Here is a 19,573-nt window from a genome sequence, read left to right as displayed (position 1 = left end):
TTAGTCTGTTTGTGACAACTATGGGTCTTTTGAACAACTCATTGATGTTTGCTAACTGTGTAAGGTTACGGCGCTGAGAAGACAAGTCAGGCCCACATCAGGAAAGGTTGTCAGGAAATCCAATGTGTCAGAGATGGACTCATCTCACCGGCCTCAGTCGGGACGCATGTACGCCCCGGGAAATGCCGCTCCCAATGGAACTCGGTGAGTTTTGTTGTGAGAATATTAGCCTTTCATCAGCATATGAAAAAATTCCTATATTATATATATATATATATATATATATATATATATATATATATATATATATATATATATATATATATATAGTTATTATTTGTCTTGCTGAGTTGGTTACTTAAGTATTGTGTGTGTTTGTGTCTGTGCTAAGGTCTTCATACAGGCGTGCAGGAATCTACTCCACCAGAACTGCCCGCAACAAGTGGCAGTCCCTGGAGCGAAGGATCTCAGACGTCATCATGGAGCGAATGACTATTTCAAACATGGAGGCTGACATGAACCGTCTGCTTAAGGTGCGTAATAATGTGTAGTAATTCATCATATATTTCCCGTTTTTCCAGCATACCTTTTCAGGGTAGAAATGTGAAGTTCCATGACACTATCCTATAGCACGGCATATCGTTCCATTTGATATCTACCTCAGGCCTACTCACACATCCTTTTTGTCTCTGCAGCAACGTGAGGAGCTGACGAAACGTAAGGAGAAAGTCATGAGGAAGAGGGAGCGTTTAGTCAGAGTGGGGCCCGAGGAGGAGAAGGCAGCTCAGTCTATGAACGAGGAAGTGGACGCACTGACCGCCAACATTGACTACATTAATGACAGCATCGCTGACTGTCAGGCCAACATCATGCAGATGGAGGAAACAAAGGTTGGGGAAATACTGCAAGTCAGGCTCTTCAAATGGACTTCAAACCCAACACAATTTTTTTTCTCACTAGGAGGAGGCGGAAACTGTGGACGTCTCTGCTGTGATTGGATCATGCACTCTGGTGGAAGCTCGTTTCCTGCTGGATCACTTCATGTCTATGGCCATTAACAAGGTGAATGGCAACGTTTGTTGCGCAGGACTTTCTCTTGTGGATTTTGTCATTTGTATAAGCTTTGTTTTCTCTGAGGTTATGGCAAAAGCCTTTGTTTTAATTAGAATCATCCTAAACTTGTCTTTTTAGATCTGGTATTATTGTCAATAAGATATAACTTATTACTTATGTCGCTTGTTTTATTTTACATTATCGCTACCCAACTGCACAAAAATGTCCACTTATATGTTTTATTATTCAGATGAAGGAAATGCAGGCGGGCTACATAGTGTCAAGGGCCTCAATCTATTTGAGTTTTGTGATGCTGTAATATGGACATGATGAGGTTAGGTTTAAGCTGAAGGATGCATGGTTTGGGCTAAGGCAATGCAGATGGACTTGCTGTGGCAACACCTCATGGGAAATACCGATAGAAGGAACCGTGTCAAGGTTGTGTTATTCCAATATTTATGTTGTTGCAATATTTTTGTACACCATTCTATCTGGACCGTTGTGCTTGCACATTAGATGTGTACCAAAATATTTCTATATATCACAATATTTTGTCAAGCCCTGCGTTATCGAGTCGCGGCCGCCAAGTATCAATATTGAAGCAAAAATACATTTGTCCAATCTAAAAAAAAATGCTTGTAAAAAGCCTGCTGCAATTCTTAAATATACCACTTGATGGCGCCGCTTCAAATGAAAAGAGTGAACACAGGGTCAGAGGACTCTTTAAAAGGAGGGGGTGAAAAGAACACGCAGAAGAACAGAGTAGTTGTCATTCCTGTGAAGTTGACTGTCAGTGTTTGTATTTCCTTGTAGATGGCTTCACTGCATTTAGTAAATTCAGATAAACTCAGATATCATGGATGAATGTATATACTGTATATGTACATGATAAATCAATGAATGCGGGTGATGTCATCATATTGCAGGCACCAAGTTACACCAGCCCTATTGCACATGATTTTGTGACTTTGGTTTTTGGCACCTCTCTTGTTGTATTAATGATAGTAGACTGACTACAATGTGTGTATGTATGCGCTTGCTCAGGGCCTGCAGGCAGCACAGAGGGAGTCTCAGGTGAAGGTGATGGAGGGTCGACTGAAGCAGACTGAGATCACCAGTGCCACCCAAAACCAGCTTCTCTTCCACATGCTGAAGGAGAAGGCAGAGTTCAACCCAGAGTTGGATGCTCTTCTCGGGAACGCCCTGCAAGGTAGCCATGCCGCTTGTATGTGCTCGAAACCTGAAGCAGACCACCCCCAGAAGTGGGGATCCCAGACAAGATCACTGCTCAGTTGCATGAATGTTTGTGTTGGAGGCTCCTGCTGAATATAAACTCCATGGTTTTTAAATCTCCAACTATATGACTGATGATTTTTAACCGACTAAAGACATTTATATTCAGGCTTATATTCACCAGGACACCTTTTTTCTTGATTTAGAATTTTGGGGGAGTGTGTTTTTCATTTGATTTCTTTCTGTTCCCCCATGTTTTTTGTTGTCCTATGTTTTTTCAGAGCTAGGTAGCGCTCCAGCTGGTAAGTGGATCTATGTCAGACTCTAATTTATGCATGGTCCTGACCCACCTGCAGACTAACACTATAAACAGGAGCATGAGGTGCAATGTTAGCAGGCTTCAATCCATCCATGCTGGACCCTGTTCCCTAATAGAAAAGATTCTTCTCTTCTTTTTCTAGCTCACAACATGCTACAGCTTTCACGCTCTAGCACCCATCTAACCAGAGATGCCTCCACAGGATCTCCATGATTTGTTGTTTGTGGGTGTTCTGACCTCTTTGTAAGACACGAACTAATGATTCTGTGCTCCTTGTTTCTCTCTACGGGTCTTCAATTCCCACTCACCTATAGCCACAACACACAGTTCCCATAATGCTGCTCAAGGAACAAGATGTGCCTCTGCAGCATGTTGCTGTGCCAGCACCATTCTCATCTGCTTTGCACCTCTCTTGAGCAGCTGCTAATCTGGGTTGTTTTAAACTAGCCACTTATTTTGCATCACATTCTGACTTACACAGATGCTTGAAATCATGTGTATTATCTTCTAGGAGGACAACACAAGTGTAAGATTGGGATAGGCAGAGGGCTTATCATGAGGGAGTGAGTGAGCGGACAGGAAAATCCCATGCGTGAATGCGGTAGACAGTAATCACATTCTCGCCGACTAGAAGGCTAAAAACATAACATGAGGCTTATTGGTGACTCTGCAAATATAATCCTACCCTTTTGCTACACAAGTGTCACAGCTGCTGACGCAGATGTTGCTATTACGACCAAGATCATTGGCTGGCTGCAGTTGTGATGTCACTTAAATTTTCAGTTGAACTGGATTTGTATTCAGTGGATATGGCTTTGTTTTAGGAGGTTATTGTCGCATCATGCGTCACTTTATTTGCTCAAATGTGTGTGACAAAAGCATTTCAAGTATTTTGACTTTTGTTTTTTATTTTTGTGTGTGTGTGTGTATGTGAAACAGAAAATGGAGATGATAGCAGTAGTGATGAATCTGCCCAGAGTCCCTCTGCAGATGGAAAGTAAGAGTCATTTAATTTGTTATGTTTCCCTCAATGTTTTTGATTCATGCCTGTTTTTATTAATGTGGTTTGCCGTAAATCAATTTTGTACGTTGTTTATTCATGTACATTGATGGGGAATATGTGTAGACATCCCATGAAATACATTGAATAGATTTCATTTAGTTATGAATAATTTCTTATATCATGTTTCCCTTTCCGTAAATTTACCAACTGTATATTTGGAATAAATTGCGATATTTTAGAAAACGTTTGTTATTTAAATTTCCCTACTGCTGTTTACTTAGTTTCTGTAATGCAACACATGTATCAGCTATTTGCTGCACTCCTTTCGTTCGGCATTAGGCTAATATGCAGAATTCAATTCATTTTGTGTTTCTGGACTTCAAATTTAAATCTTGGTTTCAGAGTTTTTTATTTCATATTTTATTTTTCTTCATTAGCTTTTGAAATATTTTACTGTCAGAGGCTTTAGAGTGTATTAGTAGCTGTAAATACCTCAGTGTGGTTGTTATCAGTCATGAAGCAAATATTGAATGAATACCATAATCTCCTGGTTTGACAGCCTCTCACTAGATCTAAACATATTGTTTAAAGCTACAAGTAAAATTTTGGTGTCATGATGACTGAGTCTGTCTGCAAGGTTCTTCGGAGGCTCCGAACATTATACAGTGTCCTGAACAGCCTCTGCAGCTTGAGGTTCACTTCCTTGTAACTCAATCCATCGCCTGACAAAATCATATATATTTTTTATTATTATTTTCGAAGTCAACAATTATAACATATTCATTTTAACCGAATGTGGGTAATGCCCTTCATCGTACTTGTGCGAGTGCTTTTTTTTGCAAATTTCCCTTTGGAAATTGTAATTTTAGGGGAAGTAGTTATCTCTTTGAAAATACTTAAAAACACATTTTTTAATTCAAATATTTATTTGATTTATTTGTAGCAGAAAGTGACTGTAACGTAATCATTGAGTGTCGTTGTAAAGGATAATGTATTGATAATTTTAATGTGATTTTCCTTCAGTGTTTTTCTGCTTATGCAATATCAATCTTGATGAAGCTGTTCTTTTTTTTCCAGCACACTAGCATCGGATCTAACTAAAATTTGCGGGGAAACTAAGACTAGAAGCAAGGTACGACATGATGACTGTGGTCTTGCATCAGGGTCAGATTTCACTGTTGGTTTTATCCCAACTTGCTTTCACTTTTTTCTTGCCAACAGGCCCGCAGACGGACAACCACCCAGATGGAGTTACTTTACGCCAACAGTGACTCGGCCCCCGACTCCCCGGCAGCAGACTTCACCAGCCCCATGCTCCCATTAGCGGAGACCCCGGATGGAGGGGACAACGACTTGTCAGGTTCTTCAGTCAGGGACTACACAGCTCTCTCCCCTGGTTTCTCCTCTAAGATGGGCAGCATGTAAGTCCCAAATTCCCTGCATGTTTTTCAAGTCCGCCTGTTGTTGCTGTTTATCCAGTGTCAGTAGATATTGTCTGATTGTCCCCTATGTAGATCCTTGATGGGTTTGGTTTTAATTGTATGAGAAGAATGGCTGTGCAGGGTACCGTTTCAGCTCATTTAAATTTGAGCAGTTTTCCGCTGTAATGTTCCGAAACTGAATGCATAAGACACGAACACCCGGATTCAGGCTTTTAGTAATGACCAAAAAGTTGAATAATTCAGTGCGTGTGTCGTCTTTTTTTGTGCTGTGCGTTTGTTTTTGCGGTGTTTCCTCCATGCGTCTGAAGCTGACATGCTTGGCCATCCTTCCTGACATTAAGAATTTGGGACAGCACAGTTGAGAAATGCTTTGAGACTTCCCGGCAGTAGCAAGCTGGGTTGACCTAAAAACTCAAAGCTTGTCATGGCTGCATGTGCGTGACTCCCGCTTCTTACTTTCCTCCACGATCAGCCCTTTGAGAGCTTTTAAATTGCATCGTCAAAATGTAAGTCGTTCTTTTTTTTTTTTGTTACAGGGAAGAATTTGTCCTGTAATTAGGTGAAAACATGCATTTTTTTCCCCATCGTCACCTCAATTATTTAGTAGCCTTCTGGCAGGCTGCTGGATTTTTTAACATTTCTTCCTTAGATTTTGTTTAATCATTTGAAATTGCCTCTTTTTGGACAAAACAAATTCCAAATTCGTGAGAACAGTTGACACAGGCATGATCTGCAAGCGCTCGGTGATTTGAGAGCAACAGTTCATTTGTGTTCAGTGTCCTGTCATTGTCACGTCTCGTGTATCATCATTGTTTTATTTTATGTTGCCACTCTTCTTTTGTCTTTCTGTTGTTTGTGCATCACTGTCAACTCAGTCCCGGCTCCAAAGCAGCTGTGGATAAGCGAGTGACGGAGCCTTCCCCACTATCTCGCAGGAAGACCTATGACAAGGCAGCAGCTGACAGGTCAAAGCTCAAAGAATATAAACAGTAAGAGCCTGTCCGTCGGCTGCAGCTAACCAGCCGCACTAAAGTCATTTAACTCTACTAATGTTTCCTGCTTGCATGGAACTAAATCGATCTGACTCGGTAACCTCTGCCAGGTTCTTGACTTTGTTACACAAACTTATTTGTACATCTGCCAATCTTTTTTTAAAAAAATAGAAGAACTCAAATGATTTTTAATGCTTCCAAAACCTGCTGTCTAATGTGGGCATATGTTCATTTTCGCAACAGTCACGTAATGAAATGTTTATTTAATACCAAACATCTTGCTTTGTGATGTTAAATTTAGCATACCTTCCTGGCATCTTGCACTCCACAGTGACTTTTAAATAAGTCTCACTGTCACAAGATTGTAATAATAAATGGCTCATATTGGCCACACTGGGAGAACTCAAGGAAGAAATCAAATCTGAAGATTTGGTGTTACCTGGCAGACTTGTGCTATGATCCTTGGATAAACAATTAACTAAATGAATATCCAAAAATACAAAAATCTTGTTCATGAGCAGTGCTTTGCAGCAATATGAAAAAATCCCTGTCATTCACACCAATGTTTTGCCTCCAGGATGAACGGATGTTCCCACCTTTCGTCCCTCCTCTGTTCAGTTTCTGCTCCTCTCCCATCACCCAAGTACACAATGATTTATCGTTCTGTTCCATAAACCCTCCCGTCAGTGCAGGACAGGCCTGTTAACTGTCTCACGCTTGGCACTCGGTGTCTCTTCCTCACTATGATAAACACAAGTTGAGCCTGTATGAATTGCGTTTGTGTCATGGTGATGGTTTTGGTCCTTTGTCTAGGTGATCCGTAACATTTCCTCACTCCACTGAGCTCTGTCTCACCTTTCTTCAGCTCAGCTCTAAAATATGTTGTTGAAATATCTAGCAATGATGAAGCCTATTCATGAAGACAATATTAACAGTGGTTATGTTTTACTTAAGAGGTGAGAACCGTAATGCTGATGTGGAAAGTCTATAAGTCTATATTAAGTATATAGTATATATACTTAAGTTACAATATGACTTGTAGATGAAATGCATATTTCACTCATGATATTTATCAATATCCACTCAGCTTCTTAAAAAGGTTGAGTTTAGAATTCCGTTTTCCTCATCCAGCCTTAGCTCTCATAGTAGTGGAAACTGGTTTATGGTTTGATATGTGATCCATCTCTCCACCTGTGGTGTTACTGACCACCTCCTTCCTGCTGTCTTGCTGCTACTCTACTGTGGTGTGTCTGGTCTTCGGTTCTAGGGAGGTTCTCCTTTCTTGGATGCTTCTTCCTCTGCATGGCTGGCGTGGTCATTAACTGCCGTCTTAGTGACTTGATTCTCTGTTACAGGGGCGTGATCAACCCAGTGCCGCTGACAAAGAGCAGTCGGGCCGCAGCGCTGCAGTGCGTCCATGTGGCGGAGGGACACAGCAAAGCCGTCCTGTGTGTGGACTGCACTGATGATCTCCTCTTCACTGGATCTAAAGGTCACTAGATATCACCCATTTACTGGACCATCAATAGCGTCCTTCACATGTCACCACAGTGAAACACATGCTGTTTAGGGTGGTTAGTCCTAGTCCTGACAGCGATCGATGGGGGGGGGGGTGATTAGCACGACGTGCTCTGGATCCACTCCCTGTGGGGGTTTATCTGCAACTGAAGAGATTTCCTAGCATTGATGCTCATTTAAAGGTAGTTTTTTAACCACTGATTGCCTCCCTATCAAGTGTGAAGCTGGTTGTGCATGAGGTCTGTGGCCTATCGTGCAAAACTGGCTTTTTCTGAGTCGTTATTTTGTCTCTTTGGTGCCTCAGTCTGTGTGTGAAATATGAAATAAAACTGTTGCAGAACGCAGATTTACACTAGTTGAGCCGTTTTGTTCAACAGTGGAATTACCCCGATCCGTAGGTGAACCTGGTAATTCGGTGTCGTGTGACCAGGTTGAGCTGGTGTTTGGACGTGTTTCTGTGATGTACTTGCCTCTCGTGTCTGGTTTTGCCATAAACAGATTCAGTGATTATTGGATCAAGTCAGCACTGAAGTGTGTCCTCTTACTTCAGATCCAGCTGAGCTGTGTGTGTGGCCTGAATATCAAAGTATGTGTAACATTAGTGTTTTTATGTCGCTTATGGCGTCAACCCAATGTGTTCCGTCCAGACATCATATGTTTTTGCCCCTAAATTGCAGTGTTGGTTTCCCTCTGTTATTTAACATTTGGAGTTACTGTGGCTTGCACTTCATCAAGTGAGGGTGGTGTGCAGGAACCATCAGATCAGCTGGGGTTACTATTGGTATATCGAGCAGTTTGAAGTGTCCACACTTGAGTCGTCTCGTGTTCAAAGTACTGGGACAACCCTCTGATTTATAGCTCCAATGAAGTGTGAGATGCAGAGCAGTTTGGATTGACCTGGCTTCCTACATAGATGGCCGATACGTGTCCCTCCCTTCTGCCATCGCAGCTTACTACAGTCAATGATCGACTTTCTTTCAGTAAGATAGTTATGTGTAAAACTATTTCAGGCTCCAAATGGCTCATGATTCTAAAGGGATTTATTCTCTCTAGTTCAATGTCAGGCTGTGAATTGTGCCTCCCCTCTACCAAGGTCGGCGTGAGTGCGGAGCTAAGATCTCATTGTGGATCACAGTTATGTGAAAGAAGCGCCGATCTTTCCTGGAGGATTAAGTTTCCACTGCCGCCGTCAGAGAAGAACAGCATGCTAGTGATAGCAGAGGAGCTGAGGGAAATTTCTCCTGAACATTACTTGTAATTGATTGTGTCATTGAAAGTGCTCTCGTGTAAGCCCCGGAAATGATGTTTACTGTGAGAGGGCAAGATGAAGTTGTTAAGTATTCACTTGTTTGTGTTTGCTTTACTGGCGTGTGTAATGTCTTTAGTTCCACTGGATTATGAGCAGCTGGGACTGACTGTAGTTTTGTCAGCTCACATGTGAGTGGTGAGGAAGAAAGGAGCAATGAGTGAAATGAAACGTTTCCTTCCAAAATAATTCGCATATGTAGCAGTCCTCCTTTATGTCCTTGTCCTTATAGTCAAGTGTGTTTTGTTTTTTTTTGTTTCAGACCGGACTTGTAAAGTTTGGAACCTGGTCACGGGTCAAGAAATAATGTCACTTGCTGGTCATCCCAACAACGTGGTGTCAGTGCGCTACAGCTCCAGTCTGGTGTTCACCGTGTCCACCTCCAACATCAAAGTCTGGGACATCCGGGACTCGGCCAAGTGCATCCGAACCCTGTCGTGAGTCTTGCTGACAAGTGAATCCGCCATGCCTTTACAGCGGGATCAGCTCTGATGCCTCGCTTTGTGGCGGCAGGTCGTCCGGTCAGGTCAACATTGGCGACATTTGTGCAGCAAGTGTCAGCCGGACGGTGGCCATCCCGGCGGGCGAGAATCAGATCAACCAGATTGCACTCAATCCCAGTGGCACGGTTCTGTATGCTGCTGCTGGAAACTCAGTCCGGGTCTGGGACCTAAGGAGGTACACAGTCTATGAAGAAATGGATTTTTGAAGCACGTTTTTTTATTCCTCCTTATGATGTTGATGAGCAGGATGTTCTTTCACTAACTTCTCATTCTGTCTAGATTTGCCTCCACCGGGAAGCTGACTGGCCACCTGGGTCCGGTTATGTGTTTAACAGTTGATCAGTCTGCCAGCCACCAAGACCTAGTGATCACAGGCTCCAAGGACCACTACATTAAGGTGGGAGTCCTGCATTTTGGTGTGGAGTCACGCTTTGTGTTCATCACTTGTTTTTACTGCGTTGATCAATATGAAACCCGCACTGCATGAACACTTTATGTTACTCAATATTGAACTGTGGGATGTTATAGTGTCAGTGCAGTGCACTCTCCGTTTGATGGCTGTGTTAGTGACGCTGGCCTGAAGGCCACAAGCCGAAATGCTTCCACTGATCACTGTCTCCTGTCTGATGTCATGTCTTCTCTGCTCAGTTGTTCGACGTGACTGAAGGCTCTCTGGGAAGCATTGGTCCCACGCACAACTTTGAACCTCCTCACTACGATGGGATCGAGTCCCTGGTGGTGCAAGGCGACATCCTCTTCAGCGGCTCCAGAGACAACGGGATCAAGAAGTGGGACCTGGACCGCAAAGACCTGCTGCAGGTTCGGACGGTAGCACAACAATTGTGTACAATGTACAGCATTCCACTCATGAGAAGATGTTCCTCTCAGCAAGTGCCGAACGCCCACCGTGACTGGGTCTGTGCGTTGGGGTTGGTTCCTGGATCACCAGCATTGTTGAGCGGCTGCAGAGGAGGGGTGCTCAAACTGTGGCACACTGAAACACTCGCAACCCTGGGAGAGCTTAAGGGTCACGACAGCCCCATCAATAGCATCTCCACCAACAGCAGCCACCTGTTCACCGCTTCTGAGTGAGTCCAGGCGCCAGGTTTCCTCCTCAACTACGGCTTCTGTTTAGTCTAGTTCTAATATTGGCTGCCTTTTCTCAGTGAATTGAATGTGTGTCTTTCTTGTGTGTCTTCCTCCCGTCCAGCATTAGCACCAGCTTTTTACACATTCTTATCCATTATAAAAAAAATATATTTCCAGAAACTGACATTGGTGTTTGTTTTTTTTCAGCGACCGGACGGTGAAGATCTGGCGTGCGCGCGGTGGCCTGGACAGCACCTTTGAGTCCGCTGACAACGCAGACGAGGTGGCCAGTAACTGAGCTTCTGCTCACCCTGTCAGAATCCTCCCTCATAGCACCGTCTCTCTCTCTCTCTCTCACTGTCTTCATCATCACCACCCGATTATAAGAATTCTCTCTCAATACTCTGCTGCTGCTTCACTTGGATTCAGTGGCATCACAGAACATCTGCAGACCCGTTAAAAAAAAAAAAAAACAGCTGGTGTTTTCTGATCGTTTTTGAGACCAAAATGGTGGCAGAGCTCGCGGGTTGGTAGCTGGTCTTCACAACCCAGTTCTCCAGTTTTGGTGTAGCGGATCGTTTCTCCGCACTTGAAGTTGAATCTACTTTGGAAAACAAAACAAAAGTGGCTTTATGTGAGTGAGACAAAGTCCCTGTTGCTGCACTTCCTCTTCCTTCCTGCTCCAGTTTTCGCAGCTGCTTCAGATCAGCGACCAAAATTGTCTCTGCTGTCCTGCACCACTCTTGTCAGCACTCGAGCACTTGTCTTACTAATGACTGTTCATCCTGCGTCAGTACCAGCAGGCCCTTCACTCTTCACTAGCCGTGCCCCTGCTGGGCCCCTCATCACCTTGGAAGAGGGCTTCTGTTCAGGGGTCCGCCTAACCTGTAGCACTGTTCTCTGTGTAAGTGTGTTTCTCTCACGCGAGCTAGAGGCGAGGCCTTTAGACCAGTCGACTGTCTCCCCATCCTACTGACTGATCACATTTGAATGTTAACTACGTGTCGAAGGCATTAATCCAATACAAACGTAATGTACATGAACATATATTTGAGTCTGACTGAATGTGCCGCGGGACCACTGATCTCCACAAAGTCTCACTTGGACCAGAATCGTCTTAAAGACTTGATTCATGTTCTCAGCTTTCTTCCCTTTTGACATTATTTATTTGACATTGTTGAGTTTCTTCTGCCATTTTGTTGTCCCCCCACCTCACCCTGCCACTGTTCGTCACCCTCTACTGGAGTGGTAGATCATTTTGGCGGACCCTGTAGTGATTCTAATGTCAGATGCCTTGTTAGAATAAATGTCATCTGTCAAAAACAACGGGGTGTTTTTGTGTCTGTCTGCTGATTGTTGTACTTCCCGAGTCGAATGTCGGAGCTTTAGATGCAAGAGCAGATCCAATTTCCCAAAAATAGTCACAGTGAAAGGACTCGATCACACAAAGTGCTTCCTTCCTTTTTTGTGTGTTTGTATGTATGAGCTGAGGACATAACATCCTAGAGTCTGTTTCACTTGCATTCACTAGTCAGTTGGACAAAAGGGATAAAGGTTAGAATGCAAACAACAATGACTAAATAAATAACTGCTTCAGCCGTTATTGTTGTATTATAACTGTTCATTAAATCTTGGAAAAAATACGTCTGGTTTTCTGCTAAATCTAAAAGACAAAAGAAAACCAGACACTTTTAATTTTTGTGCAGCAGAAGCTGACAAACAGGTGTAAGCAATAGTAAGAAGTGTGAACGCAATATGTGTTTCGTAATACGTATTTCTCCTGAAATTCATGAGTGCAACGCGGGGGTTTTCGTCTGCTCGTTGAGTCGTGAAGCTCTGCCGCCAGATGGCAGTAGCATCACCTCTACAGTCGTGTGGACAACAGTGTCAGGCGTAAACAATGCCGTGTGTCACACCAGATCTGGTTGAAGAGGTGTTTGCCGAAATGTGGCTGTTAATGATCTTGGACAAATTACTGGTTTGCCATCCGAAAGTGCTTGTTGTTTTTAAACTAGTTTTTAAATTTGTATTTTTTTCATTATTTCATGAAACTCGGATGTGTTTTTTTCTAATCTTCCCAGAGTATTAAGGTCATGTTTCATCTTCAAACTCAGTAGATCAGAGTTCCTCTACCTTTTTTTAAGGCACGTGACACCAACAATGGAACAACGGAAACCGAAGTATTTGTTGAAATATGCTATGTCCGTATGTTAGTTGCAGTAAATTCACTTGTCTAAAAATATCTCCAAATAAGGCCTGAGAGTCATACGACAAAAATATATCACTATTTTTTTTTTATTCTGAAATCATGGATTTTATCACGATCTCACATGTATTTTTGAGAAGCTTCTGAGTGAGTGCATCAGCATAGGTCTGTAACTCATAGAATGTGATTGAAAGGATCCATAGGATCGCCTCTCTCAGGCAGACCGTCAACATTGTTTGTGATGTAATGTCATATCTCACACCCCGCTCTCCAGACAAAGTGAGCCTCTCTAATTTCCTACATGCCATGCTGGTTGAAAAGCTCTGCGGTGGGGCCCCTTTAAATCGCAGCATGGCTTCAGGCGTAGCCGTTGCTCCCTGACAAGCTTCAAGTTTGAGCGCGGATCCAGCCTAAAATGACATCGGAGAGAATCAGCAGGATGACTATTGACATATTTCCGCCGAGGACCCATCAATGATCCCAATTTTAGCCGTCAACCGTCCTGAGCATTATCCCGGTGTGAAGCAGAAGTCCAGCAGGAAAACTGATGAAGCACGCGGGTGGCCCCGCGGTCATCAGGAGAGCCGGGTCTCATCAGCAGCCACCTCAGGACCCAGCGGACTTCACACTCTCATTTACGGCACAAATATTCATCCATCCAGCAATTCATGTTCTGGCTGCATGAAATTATGGAGGAAGGTCTCCTCCAGGGCCACTCTAACAGCCAGTTAGAGTGGCCCTGGAGGAGACGTCAATCTCAGTGGAGCCTGTCGGACATCTGGGTCTGAGCTGCTTTTCCTTTATATTGCCAATGTGCTGACCACTTCCCCGGTCTAATTACTCCCGGAGGCACTGAGGTACGTCACCATGGCCTAAGCTTTTAGTGTCTTAGTTAAAGTCTCAGTGTAAGTTTCACCATCCCTGTCTTTTCCTGAATGTGGGAATTATTGTTCCAAATGGATTTTCTTTGTTTGTGGCATATATGTTTGTGACATATTTTTAACAGTGTTTGGCCGGAGGACGGACTGTCGGTGCAGGAGTTTGCTGCTGGACGAAGAATGGAGCAGGAGCAAGGAACATCTGCATAGTGTGAAATGTTTTGAAACTTGAGTTTGAATCGCACAAAATGTGGTATGAAAGATACAAGTCTTTTGATGGTCCCATAGTGTCAATATTTTGGCTCGCCATAGTACCAGCCTCAGCCGTTTCTACTCTCATTGACCCTCATTGGTGGTAGTGGATATGGACGACTAAGTTGAGTGGTTGTTGGAGCCCAACTAGACTTGTAAGCAAGCAGTGCATGAGCGAGGGTATAAGTGAGAGAGGCTCAGTGAAAACATAGTGTGTGTGCGTTTAAGCTAATCTATCCCAGGGAGGACCAACTTTGTGGAAAACACCTCCTTGTGGGGCCCATTTGCAGGACCCCACAGGCTTAAGATGAACAAAACTACAAGGTCATTATAAGTGGTTGTTCAGAGTTTGTCATGGATTAGTTAAGGTTGGTTAAGAGAGGCTGGGGAAAGCATTATCATATCACATTAACATATCTATGTATGTGCAAAGGAAAGTTGTGAGCACTTGCTTGCTGGCAGCTAAGCTTACGTGTAGCCCAAACAAGAGGACGGAACCCCAGAAGCGATGTAACTTCTCGCAGTTTTGGCGCTCAAAGGGTGCAGTGCGACGCTCCCTGGATTACTTACATCAACGCCTTCACAAAAAGCAAATGTTCAACCAAGCTTTTGAATCAGGCTGCCTCTCTTTGAGTCCAAGAAGCATCCTGTGGAGCGTCCCTGTAGTCAGTAGGCCTCCTCAAGATCCATCAAGCACTAGCCACACAGCTACCGGGTCCCCCAAACTATGGCCTCTTTCTACAGACTTTATAACCAATTTTTGGCATCAATGTTCTTCCTCATGTATCTGGTGGTGCTTTAGAAACTTGTCTATCCAACACAGCCTTATGCACATCCATCGTGAGTGTCTTCTGCCCACTCTTTCTTTCCTGTCTTCATGTAATGATGAAGCATGGCAGATAGTTGGACCTCCTCTGCAAGTCCAGCACCCATGTTTGTAGTCCTCAAAGAGTCTTTTTGATCTTCCCCGTTGGCCTTCACTGCTCCTGTCTTGTGAACGCTGGCACCACAGAAGCATTAACCTGTGAACTGTTTCAAACAGCCGGCTGCTCGCTGGTCGTCCACCTCCCGTCTTTGATGTCCACACATTAATCCTCATTTAAAAACAGCACCAGCAGCTGTTTCCCAACATGCAGATCTGTGCAGATTTGAGCACAGGGCAGCTCACTGTTCCACTGAGAGACGTTTTGCTCCTCTCAGCACAAACCACATCAGAAAGCGTCTCCACCACTGAACTGCAGGTTGCAGACAATTCTTCCTCGGACACGACAGACCTCCAGTTACTGGCACCTTAGCATATGTACACACTTGCGTATGCATTACGTTCTGGAGGATCCGACACTTAAGACGAGTCTGACTTTGCCTATTCATGCCGTTGAAGACTTGAAAAATGTTGTCTTTTTTCTTCTAAATTTCAATCTTCAACAGAATTCGGGGAACATATTTGCACCTGCAGCACAGCGGTCACCAACACCCATCATCTTGTTCTACAGCGGACAAACTCTGCCACTACACTGGAGCTGAGTGCAACTCCAAGAAAGTCACTGTGCTGTTAATAAATAAAATACTGTGGATAACTGCTGGATATAAAATGTTGCTATTGCCATCCATTAAATCAAAACAAACCCAGGGGAGCTGTGTGCGCAGTGATTTGAGTTGTGAACTTTGGGGTCTTTCGATTTTGCCTTCTCCAAGTGATGAATGCTGCAGCTAGGTGCTATGATTCAAAACAGAAATTAACAAGGTCAAAAGTTTAACAAGAGTCAGAGTCCACAATATCAGTTCTCAAAAGTCCCCAGCAAAAACGAATCCAACATGGGAACAAACACTGAACAGAAACTGAAACATCCCAGAGCGAGGAAACGGATGAGCCCTTACTGGTGTGGACGGACGGTGGCGTTCAAGTACAATACAGATGTTAAGAGTAGTGATGGGCTTGTGAGGTTTCATGAAACGGTGTCCTCATTTTCAGAGCCCACTGGAATGTTTGGCTTTGGACAATTACTTCAATGAAACCTCATAATTTTTAAACAGAGAGCACCACCTATGGAGCTCTGAAAATGAGAGTGAAGGGGATGAAAGAGAATAAATAAAAATGTACGTTTGTATACATTCATTTATTCAAGCCAAATACTCATCTCACAGAATCCCTTATTTTCCTGCTGCACTCTGGGCAACTGACCACGCATCAAAAGTCCAATTAAATATGTTTTAAAAAGACAAAAAACTCATTAATTATAATCTTTAAATATATTGACCCACAAAGGTCGCCATTATTCATATGACGTGAAACGTTCCCCAGTGGAACAGAAATCTAAATACAGGTACCACAGAACGTGCCCAGGATTGTAAGTATGGTTCCAACAACTGATGTCGGGATGATGGGACGCAAAGTTGCATACAGAGCAGCAAGAGTCAAGCCAGAGTATATGGATGTGTTTTAGCTTTGGCAAAGAGCAAAACACAGATGAATGGACAGATGAATGTGATGAGGACTGGAAGGCAGAGAGATAGATAAATACAGTAGACAGATAAATGATGGATGCATGGATGGATAGATAAATGATGGATATCTGGCTAGCTGGATGGATGATAGATAAATGATGGATGATTGATAGATAAGTGATGGATGGAGGGATGGATGGATGCTAGATAAGTGATGGATGGATGATGGATGGCTGGATGGATAGATAAATGATGGATGATTGATAGATAAGTGATGGATGGATGTATAGATAGATAGATAAATGATGGATAGATGGATATAAATGATAGATGGATGGATAGATAAATGATGGATGGATGTATAGATAGATAAATGATGGATGGATATAAATGATAGATGGATGGATAGATAGATAAATGATGGATGGATAGATGATATAAATGATAGATGGATGGATAAATGATGGATGGATGGATATAAATGATAGATGGATGGATAGATAAATGATGGATGGATGTATAGATAGATAAATGATGGACGGATATAAATGATAGATAAATGATGGATGGATAGATGGATATAAATGATAGATGGATGGATAGATAAATGATGGATGGATGTATAGATAGATAAATGATGGATGATAGATGGATATAAATGATAGATGGATGATAGATAAATCATGGATGGATGCTAGATGATGGATAAATGATGATAGATGGATGGATGGATAGATAAATGATGGATGGATGCTAGATGGATGGATAAATGATAGATGGATGGATAGATAAAAGATGGATGGATGTATACATAGATAAATGATGGATGGATAGATGGATATAAATGATAGATGGATGTATAGATAGATAAATGATGGATGGATAGATGGATATAAATGACAGATGGATAGATAAATGATGGATGGATGTATAGATAGATAAATGGTGGATGATGTATAGATAGATAAATGATGGATGGATAGACGGATATAAATGATAGATGATATAAATGATAGATGGATGATAAATGATGGATGGATGTATAGATAGATAAATGATGGCTGGATGGATAGCTAGATAGATAGATCTGGATTGATGAGGATGCTGAAGTAGGACTTCTTCAGCTGCTGTGAGAACATCCCGAAGACGTCAGGGTCGAAGTGCGGCAGGTGATCCACGATCAGCCTCAGGAGCAGCCAGATCTGAATCCCAAATCTTCCAGTCCTCTTGTGTCTGATGAGCTATTACTGAAATACAAGTTGTGCCTGCACTTTAATTGAAGTTCTGCTCTCCCACTCCAACACAAACGCTTGGCAGGTGCTGGTGGATAGGAGTGGGTGTTGCATCCACGGGTGGTCGGATCCTGGCTGAACAGATTAAACATTGTCAAAGAACTTTCTCTCACCAGCAGCAGCGGCGGCAGAATAGAGAGGCGGGAGAGGAGTAATTAGCATCGGACAGCGCTGCTTCACACTCTGATAATTTGAAATCTATTTGCGTCGCTGAGGCATGAATAGAACACACTTCTTTAAAGTCCAGATTCACCAACAGCTTAAATGCAGCTTTCTAGACGCGCACAAAAGTCAACATGAAAGTGGTTTCGAGGCTTAGACAAAGATGAATTCATCTTCTCGGAAACCTTTGATGGCAATATTTTTCTCCCAAAAGCACTGAAATGTTTCTTACAATGGTCAACTTTGTGCTTTAACTTTAAAAACTTAATCCCTCTGATCATCTTCATGTCAGTTTTTAAACTTTTCTGCATACCCAATGTGAGAGCCTCCAGGTGTAAGCAGAGATGAATAAACATTTTATATCAACTGAAAAGATATATAAATTCTACATAAGATATATATCATTTCATGTATAAAATGTGCAATTCATTTTACTTCAGTAGTCAAATCTCAAACTAATACAACAGCTTTGTATCAATAGGAAAAGAAACTCACATTCCAGTTTCAACTAATCAAGATTATTGGGCACCGAAGCCTTTAAAGCACTTTAAAGTTAGTAAAATTATTAGATTAGTCTAACTCAGTTCATACGTTATAAATAGAGCTGTGGGTCAAGACCGAAAGAACATCCCGGATACAAGGGGCTGAAATGAGTTTTCCCCGACAGGTGGCAGGCATCTACCTTAGAGATAGGGTGAGGAGTTCCGTCACTCGGGAGAGACTCGGAGTAAAGCTACTTCTCCGTGTTGAAAGGTTTGGGCATCTCATGAGGATGCCCACAGGACGCCTCCGTTTGGAGGTGTTTCAGGCATGGCCAAGTGGTAGCAGAGCGAGGGGGCCACCCAGGACAAGGTGGGGGGATTATATCTCTTCACTGGCCTGGGAGCGTCTCAAGTCAGTGTTGCCGCTCCTTTTGAAGCTGCTGCCCCCATGACCCGGCAACCGGTTGAGGACGGATGGATGCACAAGTTAGTTAGAGCAACGGCAAAACCAAGTGATGTCACACTTCAAACTCAGAGGACTCGGACACTGCGAGGTTAACCGTTAATCAAGTTTTAATACAAATAACACTCGAGGATACCATGGAGCTAACACTAGAAACAAGCAAGAGGAGAGAAAGGCGAAGGAGAAGAACACAAGGAGAAACAGGAAGCAAAACCAGGGACAAGAGAGTTATCGCAAGCAAGAACATACCTTGAGAACACAAAACCATCATCTGGCAGCACATGCTGGTTCTCCAGGGTATAAATCTCTGCAGAGGCAATCAGTGGAATGAGAACCAGCTGTGCTGCCATGAAGCTGGAGGGAGTGAGAGAGCAAACAAGAAAACAAGGAACCGGAACACAGGAAGTGACAAAGTAAAAGCGGATCATGAAAACCCCGACTTGAGACCACCAAGACCTTGAGACCAACCCCGACACTGTTTATGTGTTGAGATGTTCAGCAAAGCAGAGTACTGTGTAGGCCAGTGATTCTTGACCATAGGGCCAGGGCCCATGGTTGGGCCGTCAGCACCGCCTAGAGGGCCACTAGAAGATTTTTGTTTTAGAACGCTGGGCCGTGAGGACTGTGAGATGCTCAGTTCTAATGTCACATATGGTGGCAGTAGTGTGTCACTGAATTGACTTGACAGCTGCAAACTTGGGATAGTTGACAACTATGAAGAAGTTCTTGAATGATAATCTTGAATGAATGATAAAGATTTATCAAGATTTATTTAACATGGACCAGTTTTTAAAATGAATGAGAACATTTTATGGTGATTCCTCAATTTACACTTTACTTATCTTCTTTAGAGTTTATTTATGAAAAAGAAAATATTTAATGATATTTATAAGTTGTTTTATTATATATTTTTTATTCAGAATTTTATTCATTCA

At 42.8% G+C, this 19,573-nt stretch overlaps 1 protein-coding gene across 6 annotated transcripts in view; it reads left to right on the top strand.

The window, feature by feature from the left end:
- The window catches only part of kif21a (kinesin family member 21A), a 37,879-nt gene extending 26,095 nt beyond the window's left edge, over positions 1 to 11,784 (top strand). For 2 of the 6 annotated variants that reach the window (XM_053884994.1, XM_053884993.1), the window contains 18 exons: positions 65 to 204; positions 392 to 533; positions 696 to 890; positions 961 to 1,062; positions 2,098 to 2,263; positions 2,568 to 2,588; positions 3,545 to 3,602; positions 4,686 to 4,740; positions 4,830 to 5,029; positions 5,926 to 6,039; positions 6,620 to 6,685; positions 7,398 to 7,534; positions 9,129 to 9,303; positions 9,380 to 9,544; positions 9,649 to 9,766; positions 10,018 to 10,188; positions 10,258 to 10,457; positions 10,666 to 11,784. In XM_053884994.1, the coding sequence (XP_053740969.1) occupies positions 65 to 204; positions 392 to 533; positions 696 to 890; positions 961 to 1,062; positions 2,098 to 2,263; positions 2,568 to 2,588; positions 3,545 to 3,602; positions 4,686 to 4,740; positions 4,830 to 5,029; positions 5,926 to 6,039; positions 6,620 to 6,685; positions 7,398 to 7,534; positions 9,129 to 9,303; positions 9,380 to 9,544; positions 9,649 to 9,766; positions 10,018 to 10,188; positions 10,258 to 10,457; positions 10,666 to 10,756 (2,316 nt within the window). In that variant the 3' untranslated portion in view covers positions 10,757 to 11,784. The remainder of the gene's footprint in view (positions 1 to 64; positions 205 to 391; positions 534 to 695; positions 891 to 960; positions 1,063 to 2,097; positions 2,264 to 2,567; positions 2,589 to 3,544; positions 3,603 to 4,685; positions 4,741 to 4,829; positions 5,030 to 5,925; positions 6,040 to 6,619; positions 6,686 to 7,397; positions 7,535 to 9,128; positions 9,304 to 9,379; positions 9,545 to 9,648; positions 9,767 to 10,017; positions 10,189 to 10,257; positions 10,458 to 10,665) is intronic. The other 4 variants (XM_053884998.1, XM_053884996.1, XM_053884997.1 and 1 more) reach the window with 3 other exon arrangements.
- Positions 11,785 to 19,573: the final 7,789 nt, after the last annotated feature.

This window comes from Synchiropus splendidus, chromosome 14, assembly GCF_027744825.2.
Source record: "Synchiropus splendidus isolate RoL2022-P1 chromosome 14, RoL_Sspl_1.0, whole genome shotgun sequence".
Lineage (NCBI taxonomy): Eukaryota > Metazoa > Chordata > Actinopteri > Syngnathiformes > Callionymidae > Synchiropus > Synchiropus splendidus.
Note: the sequence above shows the minus strand (reverse complement) of the source record. Positions and strands in the feature narration are given on the sequence as shown.